General features: G+C 35.7%; 1 protein-coding gene across 1 annotated transcript in view; it reads left to right on the top strand.

Moving 5' to 3' along the window:
• The first annotated feature begins 6,018 nt into the window (after positions 1 to 6,018).
• LOC110106644 (probable inactive leucine-rich repeat receptor-like protein kinase At3g03770) overlaps positions 6,019 to 14,240 on the top strand; it is a 22,407-nt gene continuing 14,185 nt past the window's right edge. The window contains exons 1-2 of the mRNA XM_020836599.2: positions 6,019 to 7,794; positions 7,965 to 8,098. Coding sequence (XP_020692258.1) covers positions 6,462 to 7,794; positions 7,965 to 8,098 — 1,467 coding nt within the window. The 5' untranslated portion in view covers positions 6,019 to 6,461. The remainder of the gene's footprint in view (positions 7,795 to 7,964; positions 8,099 to 14,240) is intronic.

Here is a 14,240-nt window from a genome sequence, read left to right as displayed (position 1 = left end):
TATTCTTCTACAAATAATATGTAAGTTGATTTCCTAAGAAATCATTTAAATTTACGTGGTGGCTTATTATGTGGTGGTGATTTTTTTTTTTCATTTGCGTTGTACAGCACATATTGTTAATCTCATAATGCAAGAAGGTTTGAAGGAGATAAATGGTTCAATAATAAAAATCAGAGAGAGGACAAAGTATGTGAAATGATCTTAGGCGAGGAAGCAAAAGTTTGTTGATTGTGCCATACAAAGCTGCTTAAATGGGAAGAGAGGTTTGCATTAGGATGTTCCAAGTAGATGAAACTCCACTTTCATTATGTTTGATAGTGCTTTCTATTTTATTTTTTGTACCTTCCAACACTTAAAGTTGGTAAATTCAAATTACGAGAGTTGCCTTACTTCTCTTGAATGGAAAAAGTTGAGGTTATTTGTAAATTCTTAGCTCTTTTCTATGAGATCACTTGTGACATTTCCTAGTCAAAGTACCCAACAATAAATTTGTACTTTCAATGAATTTCAATAGCATATACAAAACTTAAAAATATAATGTTAAGTGGCCATTAATACATAAAAAAGATGGCTACATGAATGATTAGCAAGTTTGAGTAATATTGGTCAGAATTCAGTGATATATTGGCAATAGCTATCATTTTAGATCAAAGATACAAATTTACTTTTATTGAGTAGTGTTATAGGAGATTATATAAAGGGGATTATCTATTCAACTTAAGGAAGTTTAAACTTAAGTTAACCTCCTTGTTTGCTAACTATAGTTCAAGAGGCATTGGTTCATTAGGGCAATATTCACGTTCATCTAAAATGGGATAAGGTGTTGTATCAAATATTGTGTGGACTTTGATTGTCACTGATAATATTTAACTCTTATCGAATATTGTGTGCCTGTGTTAGAGGACATGCATTGATCACTGCCAACGATATTTAACTTTTGTCGATAGGTATCCCATAAAAGAGAGCCATACTTTAATATGCACATATAAAATTTAGCTCTTGCTATATAGTTTTCCCTCCTATTAGAGGGAGAACTTGAGCCTACATTTTTCCCTCAAAATTTATGAGAAATTTTGGATCTACTCAAGAGAATTGTGCCCCTTTCTCTAACCCATAAGAGGTGATATTTTAAAAAACTTTAAATTAAAATAAAAGATAATTATTATTTTTTCTGATTTTTAAACTTTTTTTTAATTTTGAGCTAAAAATAATACTTTTTCTTTTACAAATAATTAAAAAAGGAAATAAATAAATTTTAAAAATTATTCACCACTGCATAGAGGCAAATGGAAAAAAGGGTGAGGCGCTCAAAATGCGCACTTGTGTATGTATGCATATTGTGTGCCAATCCATGCTGGGGCTACTAGTGGCTGGTTGGTCAATCGACTAATTTTTTAGCAAAGCCATGTTCAAGCTTGAGTTTCTACACAAGTAGTCCAATTTAGATGTTTTTGGGGTCATAGGGCCCATTTTTTACGTTCCAAACTCCATTTTGGTATTTTTTAGAGCCCAACATAGACTCTAAAGTCAAATTTGGGAAAATTTAACAATTTTGGTGCAAATTTATCGGTAATATTTGCTTCAATCGATGTGTCAACTCTTGAGTTGTTAAAATAATGATCTACAACATTTTACTTGGTCTTTTACCCCAATGGGAGGTCCATGTGGTCACTTCTCATAATTTTGTATTGAAAATTTTTTAAAGAGCTCATATATATATATATATATGGATTCTAAAAGCTTTAATATCAAAAAATAGGGAGAAATTAATATGTCACTAAAAATCACATTTATTAGACATGAATCTTGAGGCATATTTGAATTAGATATTACAATCCGAGAGTCTGACCTTATATTTTAATGATTATAAATATTATTGAATAGTTATCTACTTATTACTGCATATTATTATAGATATTTATTTTGTGAACTACTAACCTTTCAGGTAATATCATACATGAAGAAAGACTAAAGATTCGGGCTCAAGACTATGGTTTGTGAGTGTGTGAGTTAGACTATGTATTGAAAAGTCTATATTTTTTTCTTTTTCTTTAAGTCAATGTATGTAAAAGGTGTATGCTAGCTTAGAAATCATGCACACATAGAGAGTGAGTAAAAAATAAATATTTTAATTTGTCTTTTAAATCATACAATATAATCGGTTCAAATAAGAATTAATTAATATTTAATTTAAATAAAAAATAAATTTAAATGATAACTAATCATACAGTACGATCACCACATCATATTAGATGATTAGTTATAACTAGAAACCCTGCCATTGAATATATTATACATAAAATAGGCAAACTTGAATTTAAAATTGTATACTATTCATACTATATGATATTTTAATCATTGCTTAATTAGGTCAGTTAATTAAGCAATCAAATTAGACGTGTTGTATGATAATATATCATGTTGTATGACTCACCGTATGAGTCTTTAGACAAAGTTCATATCATCCAATATGATCATATGATAGTACTGTATGACTCACACGAGGACTCTCTAGATGACATTTAATTTGTCCTATACAAGCTGATCATGATTTGTACTAATCATATTATGCAACTGTTCATTCAGATAATACGATAAGTTAAGAAATTAAATGGATCATCCTGTGTACTATTCATCGTACAATACTATAGTGGATATTTGAACTAATCATACTATACGATCCATTGATTGTACTGTATGAATAACGATGACTAAATTAAAAATTAGGATTTTTAGAAGCCTTCTATTTAAACCTCTCTTTATTTATTTGAGGGAGTCTTTTGGAAATATGAGGAAGTGTGTTTTTTGTAAGCAAGGATTTGAAGAGAGAGAGAGAGAGAGAGATTGGAGCAAGAGAGGGAGATGTGAAGTTGTGAGAGAGAGGAAGAAGAGCCTTGTGAGTGCAAAGGAGTGTGGTAGGGTGTTTCTATACGGTTACTCTAGCCATTGTTCACTTTGTTCCTCCACGTGTCAAAGTCTTTTTTGAGGGAAAATTTGATGTATTTCTTCCTTTGTTTTCCACACTTTATTTTTCACAATTTATTTTCTTACAAATCTACTTCTTGTAATTTTTGTGTGTGTTGGTGATCATTGTGATATAAGCTTATGGTTGATTGAGTTTATTTCTTAGTTAAAAAGAAATAAAAATCAGAAAGTAATAAAAATTGTATACTATTGCATGTAAACTTTACTATTTCTGCATAGATTCATATCATATAAATATTACTATTATGATTTGATTGCTGACATGCATATTACTCCTTTGTTGTGCATGAGTTTAGTTATAGGATTTGATTAATTTTTGGGCTCTTGAGCTCATTATATATGATTAAATGATTTTAGGCCAGGGCAAGAGAAATGACTAGGATCATTCAAGTTCAATTCTTATTATTTTAATTATTCTTTTGTACTCAAGACATGATAGATATATTATGATTGTATAGATTATGAGTAGCATACCTGGTTTTTTAAGAAAATTAATACAGATGCATATATTAATGTTTTAATCAATTCTTTTATTTATTATGACATTTATATTGATGAAATAAATTATGTAGCTATGGTTGTGTAAATTACAACAATAACAACAACAACATCAAGCCTTTGTCCCACTATGTGGGGTCGCCTACATGAATCCTTTTTTGCCATTGTGTTCGGTTAAAAGTCAAATTCTCATTTAAATCTAATAAAGAAAGATCATTTCTAATATTTTATTACCAAATTAGATTCTAGGGCATGATAATTTGTCAGGGGTGTTTCCTTGGATCTTAAATTATGAAAGTGAGGCCAATAGAAATCCATAAATGATTTTTGAGATATCTAAGATAGTTCATCAAAGTGTACTTGATGACTTCAACCTATATAGAAGATATTATATTGAGTCCCACTGAGATTAATCACACCTTAAATGAGATGCGATAAAAAGTCAGATATTCCTTAAATCAAAGGTGAAAGTTTGTCTTTCTTTGTATTCTTATACTTAGAAAAGTGAAGTTTGAACATGAAAATTTTGAGAAAAACAGAAGTTATTATTCTAGTAAGAATGTTATTTCATTAATATTTCCATGCAAATTATTCTAAAAAAGAAAATTAAAGCTACACAGTAGTTTGCATGTTAAGAATAATTGATTATATTTGCGAAGATAAGTATTTTAAGTATGCAGGAACATCTTTCCTTCACAATCTTTTAGTTAGAAGGTTTATGGCATGACCATAGGCCCAATCACATAGGGGCCTTCCCAAAGGGGGTGAGATTTTATTGCATTGGTTCCCTTTTTAATAGCCAAAACTGCATAGCACCAATTATTTAATATAGATAGGTTAGAGCTTTACTCTTTTGTTGAAGGAAAGAGCTCCTTTGGTGGTAGAAGGTGGTCTTGAGTTGGGACACATTTTATATTTTTGAGAAAATATCCAAGTTATATCAAAATTTATCTTCATTACTATTAAGATCAAAAGATTGAACCCTAGAATTTGGGGGACCAAGTTAATAGTTTATATGCAGAAGTATATGTTATATCTTGTTTTACCTATGGGAGTTTTTGCATGTTAGGGAGCTCTTCAGCCCATCAGCCCCTAAAATTTTTTTGGGCATGTTTTTAGTCCTTTAAATATAGTTTGTTTTGTAACTTTAGTTCAATCATTCTCATGAGTATGGGCTATAACCATGTGAAGAAGTTGAACATGAACATTTTTACATATGGTTATGAAGTCTTTCCTAGTGAATTGTGTCCCATAGTAAATGATAATATTTATAGAAAAGCCAAAGTGGCGTGCACTTTTTCTTCGATTGGGTCTTGTGTCACTAGTGTGATGATCGATGGGAGAGGTCATGGTATCATGCCCCTAGATCTAATATGGAAGAATTTTCTCTTTGATATCATCTAGTTTACTACCAAAGACACTAACATCATATATAAGTAACAAACATAGTGGAAGCAATCTTTCACTACATTTATCCTCAAAACATATACATTATAATTCAGTCTAAAAAATCATTTACTCCAGCCACAACCATCTTTCCAATCATTCTATCTCTTATGCATTCATGACAACCAAAATAAATAGAAGAAAATAAAAAAAACACCTAAATCAGAAATATTGATCTTTCTCACTCCATAGAATCTTTATTCTTCTTTGAAATCATAAAAATCATATAATAAGCAAATGTCCCATTAGATTACAAGAATTAACCACAACATCAAAATAATATGCATGTAATCATACCAATCATATTAATAGAACATGTCTATCAATTCATATGAACAATATGAATGGTAGTGATCAATATGAATAATATAAATCACAATCATGAAAGTGATTATAAATCATTAACTCAATTCTATCACAATATATCATGAAAGGTACCACAAGAAGACTATCATATGAATCAAAGAATCAATATAGATTAACATTATAAATGCCATCATTTTTATGTTTTATCACATTTATCAGTTTGTCATGTCAGTGCTATGCATCATAAATCATAATCATGTATCACTTATAAATATAACTTTAAATCAAATAGTCCCATAATTTAAAATAACTATTAATTTTTTACTATGTATCGGAAAATAAGAAAGTTTATTTTCATTATTTTTATTTAGAAATGGGCTCTAATAAATTTACTTTTATAAATGATGAATAACAAATTTAACTCATATTTATTCTTTTAACCACGGTGGGTGGTAAAAAAAAAAAAAAAAATTGCTACACAACTCTCCTTGGCCTATTGGTTGAGAGCTTAGGCTTCCAACCAAGAGGTCCAAGATTCGAGTCTATGTGTATGGGTTGTGTGTGTGAGTTTGCCTTAATTGGCCTAATTGTCCCAAGAAATTTTTTTTTTTTTTGCTTCACGGGAGCCGCATTTGAGCGCTAAACAGGCCCAAAACAAACATTCTTTTTAATAAGTCCTGGACTTTTTATTATTTATCCAAATAATTCTTTGCAACGAAAGCGAAAGAAAGAGATGCTCATCTTTCGCTTTGTTTCCCGCTTTAATGGTGACTTTGCTGGTGGGAAAAATCCTAAATTCTGAATAAAGAGCTCAAAAGCATCTCTGCCTACTTCTCGCATAGAGCAAAAGCTCTGGTTTTGTATACTTGTCTCGTTCGCTCCCATCGATTTCCAGCTCAGCTCTGCTGTTCCTTTGTCCTCTTCTTCGTCTTCGCCACCCGTGAGAGATTGATACCGTCACCGCCAGAAACCCTACAATCTTGGATTTGAGGCCCAAATTATTGCCACTTGCCACTAGGCGCTCAATCAAACCATTTTGCTCGGGCTCGCGGAGATTTGATAAGGGAGGAAGCTAAAAAGCGGCAATGCTTGGAGTTCCTTGAGCTTGCATGGCTGGTATGGTTCTATCTCAACAATAGCTTACTTGTAGCCCCCCTCCCTGCTTCAATTTCTCAGAGGAAGAGCAAAGAAGAGATCTTGCTAAAATTTTCCGGTTTGAGTTGATAATGGCCAGTAGAAGCTACTTCTCTTATCTACTTGTAGTGTTGATAGTTTTGATCTTGATGCCGCCTTCGAGCCAATTGCAATCTTCGCAAGCGTTGACTCTTCTTAGACTCCAGCGTCTGCTTAATTTCCCATTTGGTTTAACTAGCTGGGATAGCAGGACTGATTTCTGCAATGCTGAACCAAATCCATTAGTAACTGTTGTATGCTATGAAGAGAGCATAACACAATTGCATATCAATGGGAACAATAGCTCCTCTAGGTTACCCAAAAGTTTCTCCATTGATTCATTCTTCACCACACTTACAAGGCTCCCTAACCTGAAAGTCCTCTCCTTGACGTCCCTTGGGCTATGGGGTCCAATTCCTGCAAAGATTTCAAGGCTATCTTCCTTAGAGATTTTAAATATGAGCTCAAATTTGTTGGATGGAACGATTCCGAGTGAAATTTCTCATTTGAAGAATCTTCAGACACTGATTCTGGATAATAACATTCTTGGTGGAAGACTACCAGAGTGGATTGGCTCTTTTCCACTTATGGCGGTTTTGAGTGTAAAGAACAATGCCTTGAATGGACCTTTGCCAGTTTCATTAAGTAGCTTGGTGTCACTTAGATTGCTTGTGCTCTCATTCAACGCTTTCTCTGGACCAATGCCTGATCTTAGCTCTTTGGCTAATCTTCAAGTTCTTGATTTAGAGAGCAATTTCTTTGGTCCTCAGTTCCCAAGTTTGAGCAAGAAGGTTGTTAAACTTTTCATGAGAAATAACAGCTTTAAAGGGGGAATTCCATCTGAGCTCAGTTCTTACTATCTGCTTCAGCAGGTAGATATTTCTTCAAATAGGTTTGTAGGGCCTTTCATGCCATCATTGCTGTCACTTCCCTCAATTCAGTCTATCAACATTTCTGGAAATAGGTTTACTGGTATGCTTTTTCCAAATACATCTTGCAATGATGAGCTAAAAGATGTAGATTTTTCATCTAATCTGTTGACTGGTAGCCTTCCAACATGTCTAAGCTCGAGATCCAAGGACGCCATTGTTCTGTACTCTGGAAATTGTTTGACAAACAAAGATCAAATTCAGCATCCAAATTCCTTCTGTCAGAATCAGGCTTTTGCGGTCGATTTGTTGCCTCGCAAGGAAAAGAAGACATCGGTTCATAAAGCAATTGTTGCTGTAAGTGTGGGGGGAGCTGTTGTAGTAGCTCTGATTGTCGCTTTCCTTTTGTTTACTGCCATAAGAAGAGGACAAGCTAAAAGCGTTGTAAAAAGACCTCCAAGAAGACTGATTGAGCATGCTTCAAATGGTTACCCTTCAAAACTGCTAGCTGATGCCAGTAATCTCTTGCACACTGATCCAGAGTCATCTCCTTCTATTCCTTTATGATACCTTTTGCTGAAAATTTTCAGATAATATTTTTTTTTTCAATTCCTTCTCTCCATTCAAAACTGTTGCGCGATGATTACTTTTACTTTTCTAAACAATGCTTTTCTGTTCACCTCCAAGGGTATATCTCTCAAACAATGAAGCTGGGAGCACTTGGTATTCCTTCATATCGTTCCTTTTCTTTGGACGAGCTTGAAGCAGCTACAAACAACTTTGACACAACAACTTTCATAGGAGAAGGTTCTCTTGGTCAGGTATGAAATTAACTTTTCTGTACTGATACTAAGCTTCCTTTATTTGAAGGATTTAATAGTTGCATTGGTTAGATATTGATAACTGATAAGTTCAGTTGATAAGTTGGCTTGTTTCTCCACTACCATATGCGGCTCTTGCAGCTTTTCTGAAACACTTGTTTCCTGGACCGTTGATGCTCTGCACCCTAAGTGATATCAGCCGTTGGTTCCTAACGGCTCTGCCATCTTCTTTATATTAAAAGCTCACTCACTGCAGCAAATGAAAAGAAGGAAGAATGTGCTCTAATTACTGCTCTCTGTTCTGATTTCCTTTATTTGTGCTTTAACAGTTTCGTTGCAGGAAATATATCACTACGTTAAATAGTGATTCTCTACAGCGTATCAGAGCCATTTGGTTAAGGCTCCTCATCACCCTCTCCTTCTTCCTCTACTCCAATCAAGATGACTGATACTATCTCTCCCCAACTCAAGTTCCTTATGACAAATGTCAAAGCTGTGCTCAGCACAGCTCACAGCCGAAAACCATCCCATATGGAAATCTCAAGTACTTAAACTCTTTTATGCTAATGGTTTTGACTGTTACCTTGATAGTTCCATCTCGGAACGGCTACCTTGATAGTTTCACCCCCGAACGGCTATCTTGATAGTTCCACCCCCGAACCGCAGCGATAGCTGCTTGCCTCCGATGCACCGTCAGCATTAATTTTAAGTACCAGACATGGAGGTTGATTGACCAAAACTTGGCTTTCACTCTTTATTCTACAATCTCCCCTGCCCTTCTCCCATATGTCTTTAATCTGAAATCGTGCCATGACATTTGGACAACGATTGAACGATGACTTCAATTAATGAATCATTCCAGACAACTTCAACTGAAGAGCGAGCTCCACCAACTGCAAAAGAGTGACAAAACCATGGTTCAATACCTTTCTGAGATCAAACAGAAAGTGGATGCGATTATAGCACCCGACTCATTCATTGATTCGAAGGACATTATTGTCCATACCATTAATGGGCTACCACCGGCTTACAATGCCTTTAAGACATATATTCTTACCCAACTGCAACCGATCAGACTCGACGATTTCTACTCCCTTATATGCAGTGAAGAACTGAATCTTCACTTTGATTATGCTAGTGTTCCCATTACTGCATCCTCCATAAATAATGCATTTGCACTTCAGGCAATTCGTGGTTGCACGCGTGGATGCGGTCGCTCTTCCTTGCCTCTAGCCAAGGGTGGTCGCACTTCATCCCCCCTTACTCGGGGAGGTCGCCGTCTTCGCTCATCAATTCAATTCTAGATCTGTGGCAGGAAAAACATGACAGTCAGCCCTCCAATACTGGCATCGCATTGACCTGTCCCACCAACCTTAACAATAAGCCTATCTAGTTTCTGACTCTATATCCTCGGATGATTGGTTCCTTGATACGGGTGCTACATCTCACCTGACCTCCAACCTACAATAACTTCATTCACCCCAAACTTACAATTGATCTTCACACGTTCAAGTTGGAAATGGCCAACTGCTACCTATTGTGAACTCCGATCAAGGAATTTTACCCACTCCATCTTGTAAGCTCTGTCTTCCTCGTATTCTACATGTTCCACATCTATCACATAATCTCCTCTTTGTTAACATACAAACTAATGACAACTCCTGTTTCATACTCTTTAATGCTAATGGCTTTGCAATCAAGGATGTCCGAACCAATCAGACTCTCCTCCAAAGTTCATGTCATCAAGTCTCTATCACATTAAGATGTGTTCAGTTGCTTCTTCCACTTTGCCCAGCACCATACCTACTATCCACACCACTGAACTAGCTCAAGCTACCTGGATCAGCGGCTCGGGCTTCCATCTCCATCGACTCTACAACTCTTCTTAGCATCTCTTCCTTCCCTCAAAAAGTTGTCTGCTAATTTTCATTGCTCTGCATGCGTGCGAGCTAAATCCCATAGACTACCCTTTCCTTTATCTACTTCTAAAACTACCAGTTGTTTAGAGTTAATACACTCTGATGTATGGGGACCCTCCCCAATCTTATCGTTATATGGTTATAAATATTACCTTTTGTTTGTTGATGATTATACACATTTTTGCTGGGTGATTCCTCTTCGTAATAAATCTGAAACTTTCACTATATTCCAACAATTTAAAACTCTAGTTGAGAAATAGTTTAATCACCCCATTAAAATGCTTCAAACTGATGGAGGTGTTGAGTACATCAACCATGCATTTAACACCTGTCTCAAATGATGCGACATTGTGCATCAAGTCACCTATCCCTATACACCACAACAAAATGATGTTGCCGAACAAAAACACAAGCATCTTATTGAAACTGCCCGGGCTCTTCTCTTTCATGCCAAATACCTTATAAATCCTCTTGGAATGTGTCACCTTATGAGCTTCTTCATCATTCACCACCAGACTATTCTCATCTTAAGGTCTTTAGCTGCTTATATTACGCATGGCTACCGTCTCAACTTCATCATGAATTTTAGCCTAGATCTCAACTGTGTTTCTTGGCTATGCTGATGAAACCAAATGTTACAAATGTATCAATTCTATCATAGGATGTATGCAATTTTCTCGAGATGTCAAATTCTTTGGACCATTTTTCCCTATAAAATTGCCTCAACTTCTTCTACCTTCAAACCCCTTACTTCCACTCTAGCTCTTCCCCCATCTCTACTTGTGCCACCGTCCTGTACAACCACTACATCCCATATAGTAACCATAAACTCCATATGAACTACTTCACCATCCTCATTTCAACCAACACCAACATCTTCTACTTCAAGCTCAATAAATGCAACTTCTTCTTTCTCCATACCAACTGCCCATCAGCCACCCAGTATTCAACCCAAGCATCACATGATCACTCGGCTTCAGATAGGTATTGTTCAACCAAAGATAATATTTGATTTGCAGCACTCAATCATTCCCACAAACCCAACCTGTTACTCTCAAGCTGTGAAACATGTTGTTTGGAGGAAAGCTATGTCCACCGAATTTGAAGCTCTGCAAAACCAAGGCACGTGGGTCTTTGTTCCTAATTCCCCACATCTAAGCGTATTTGGTTGCAAATGGCTCTTTAGAACTAAGTACAATTCTGATGGCTCAATTGCTCACTACAAGGCTCGCTTAGTTGCCAAAGGCTTCAATCAAGAATTTGGCCTTCATTACTTTGGCACATTCAGTCCCATTGCCAAGTTTCCAACTATTCGCATACTTTTACTATGGCATTCACTCGCAAGTGTTCTATTTTCCAACTTGATGTTTCAAATGCCTTCTTACATGGCCAACTTGAGAAAACAATCTATATGATGCAGCCTCCTGGCTTCATAAACCCAAACCTACCAAATCATGTCTGCTTACTCAAAAAGTTCATTTATTGTCTTAAACAAGCACCAAACAATGGTTTTGAACCTTCACCAGTTTTCTCATTCAATTTGGCTTTCAAGTGAGCTCGGTTGATCACTCCTTACTCCTCTTCTTTAAAGGTGGAACTCAAATATATATATCCTAGTATGACATATTACTCACGGGAAATGACCCTTCTCCTATCTCTTCTCTGCTGCTTGCGTTGCATGCTAGATTTCATATGAGAAATCTTGGAGCGGTCTCTAACTTTCTTGGCATTCAGGTGGTCAATAGGGACTCTGACTTGCACTTGTCTCAAGCCTTATATGGTGCCATGTTATTGGAAAGAGCTGGAATTAATGAAGGATTGCAAGCCTGTTTTAACCCTTATGCCCACTAAATTACCGCCACTACCACCTGACATTGAACCATTCTCCACGCCTGAACTATACTGTCAGCTAGTTGGATCGTTGCAGTATGTTACAATCACCCGTACAGATCTCTCATTTGTTGTCAATTTTCTATGCCAACATATGCATAAACCTCACAACCCTCATTATCAATTGCTAAAATGGGTTCTCAGGTATCTTCGTGGCACAATTCACCTTTGATTGCCGCTTACTTCCTCTTCATTTGAACTTCATGCTTATTCTAATTCTGATTGGGCATGATCCTACAAATTGGAGATCTATCACTGGCTATTGTGCATATCTTGGTAGCAATTTAGTCTCCTAGTGTATCAAAAAGCAATCAACAATTGCCAGCTCCTCCACCGAAGATGAATACAGAGCATTAGCTACTGCTGCATGTGATATTATTTGACTCCGTCGACTACTAGCTAAATTTCAAGCACTGCTAACCTCTCCCACCTCATTATTTTGTGACAACGTTTCAACAATTGCATTTGCAAACAACGCTGTGTTCCATGTTCGGACTAAACACATTGAAGTGGACTTCTATTTTATTCGAGATTGTATCAAATCGAAGCACATTGCTGTCCACCACATCTCCTTTGAGGACCAACCTGCTGACATTTTCACGAAATCTCTTTAGCCACCCGCTTTGAACTCTTAAGCAACAAGTTAACAATCCAGCAACACATTCTCAACTTGAGGGATGGTGATAGCTGATAAGTTGGCTTACTTCTCCACTACCATATACGGCTCATACAGCTTTTCTGAACACTTGTTTCCTGATCCGTTGATGCTCTGCATACTAAGTGATATCAGCCGTTGGTTCCTAATGGATCTGCCATCTTCTTTATATTAAAAGCTCACTCACTGTAGCAAATGAAAGGAAGGAAGAATGTTTTCTCATCACTGTTCTCTGTTCTTCTTTCCTTTATTTGCGCTTTAACAGTTTCTTTGCAGGAAATATATCACTGTGTTAAACAGTGATTCTCTACATATATAAATGCCTTGGTTCCGGCTCAGTGTTTTCTACCAGCCCCAAGAGTTCTGTTTACCCAAGTAATATTTTTTAAAATTTACTATAATAATTGTGAATACTGTTATTAAGACAGCATTAGGATACAATTATGTACACAACTAAACATACATGAGATGCTATTAGATTATTAGAAGACCTGAAAATCAAGCTAATCAGTGTTAATTCTGTGTGGAATTTGATTGTGTTGATCAATCGGGTTATACTATTATCTCAGACCTCAGTTCAGTTTGTCGTAATACGTGGGGGTGAGTCCTCTCCATGTTCTTTTCAACTAAATTTTTTTTTCTCTGTACAACTCTCCGGTGCTATGTACCCGAGCCCCCGATGCTGCAAAGTTTTTTGGGAGAAATGACAGAGAGAGAAGTGCCACAGCACTATAGATTCGGCGCCGCAGCGCTGTGGGTTTGAGCACACTTCAAGATGGACTGAACAATTTTCTTTCTCGTTTTTCTAAAGGGTTGCGTCCTTTGGTGTTATTTTACTTGTCTTTATCTTTTGTTTTGAGTTAGAAATGTGTAAGAGAGAAGAGAAGTAATGAGAGAGAGAGAGAGAGAAGAGAAATATGTACTTATTTCTCCCCATTTTCATAGTGGATTTCTTGGTTTTGTGTGGCTCAGTGGGTTTTTCCCGATTTTGAGTTTTTTCCACGTTAAATCCTGATACAATTTTTCTTTCCACTGCATTTATATTTTTCTTTCCGTTGCATTGATAATTGGGAAATATATAAAGTGGCTCGTAAGGATGCTAAGAAAGCAATATGCGATGCAAATACATTAGCTTTTAGTGTTTTATATAATATATTAGATACTAAGGAGGGAGAAAGATATATGTATAAGTTAGCCAAACAAAAAGATAGGGAGTAGTAAGGATTTAGTTCAAGTGAAGTGTATTAAGGATGAAGATAAAAAAATTACTTTTCTTAGAAGATGATATTCAACAAATTTGGATGAGATATTTTGCTAAACTTTTTAATGAAGATTGTGAAAATAAGATTGACTATAGTGACCTTAGCACCCTAAATGAAAATAAAGATTTCTGTTTTTATCGGCGTATTAGTAAAACTGAAGTTAGAGAGGCTTTAAAGAAAATAAAGGGTAGAAAAGCTATTGGACATGATGATATTCCAATAGAGGTGTGGAAATGCTTAGGAGATGAAGGAATTTCTTGGCTTACTAAACTTTTTAATACTAATTTGAAGACTAAAAATATGCCAGATGAGTGAAAAATGAGTGTGTTAATTCATATTTTTAAGAATAAAGGTGATGCACAAGATTGTGCTAATTATAGAGGTATTAAGATATGTGTCATACTTTAAAACTATGG

The sequence above is a fragment of the Dendrobium catenatum genome, unplaced genomic scaffold, assembly GCF_001605985.2.
Source record: "Dendrobium catenatum unplaced genomic scaffold, ASM160598v2 fragScaff_scaffold_273, whole genome shotgun sequence".
NCBI lineage: Eukaryota > Viridiplantae > Streptophyta > Magnoliopsida > Asparagales > Orchidaceae > Dendrobium > Dendrobium catenatum.
Note: the sequence above shows the minus strand (reverse complement) of the source record. Positions and strands in the feature narration are given on the sequence as shown.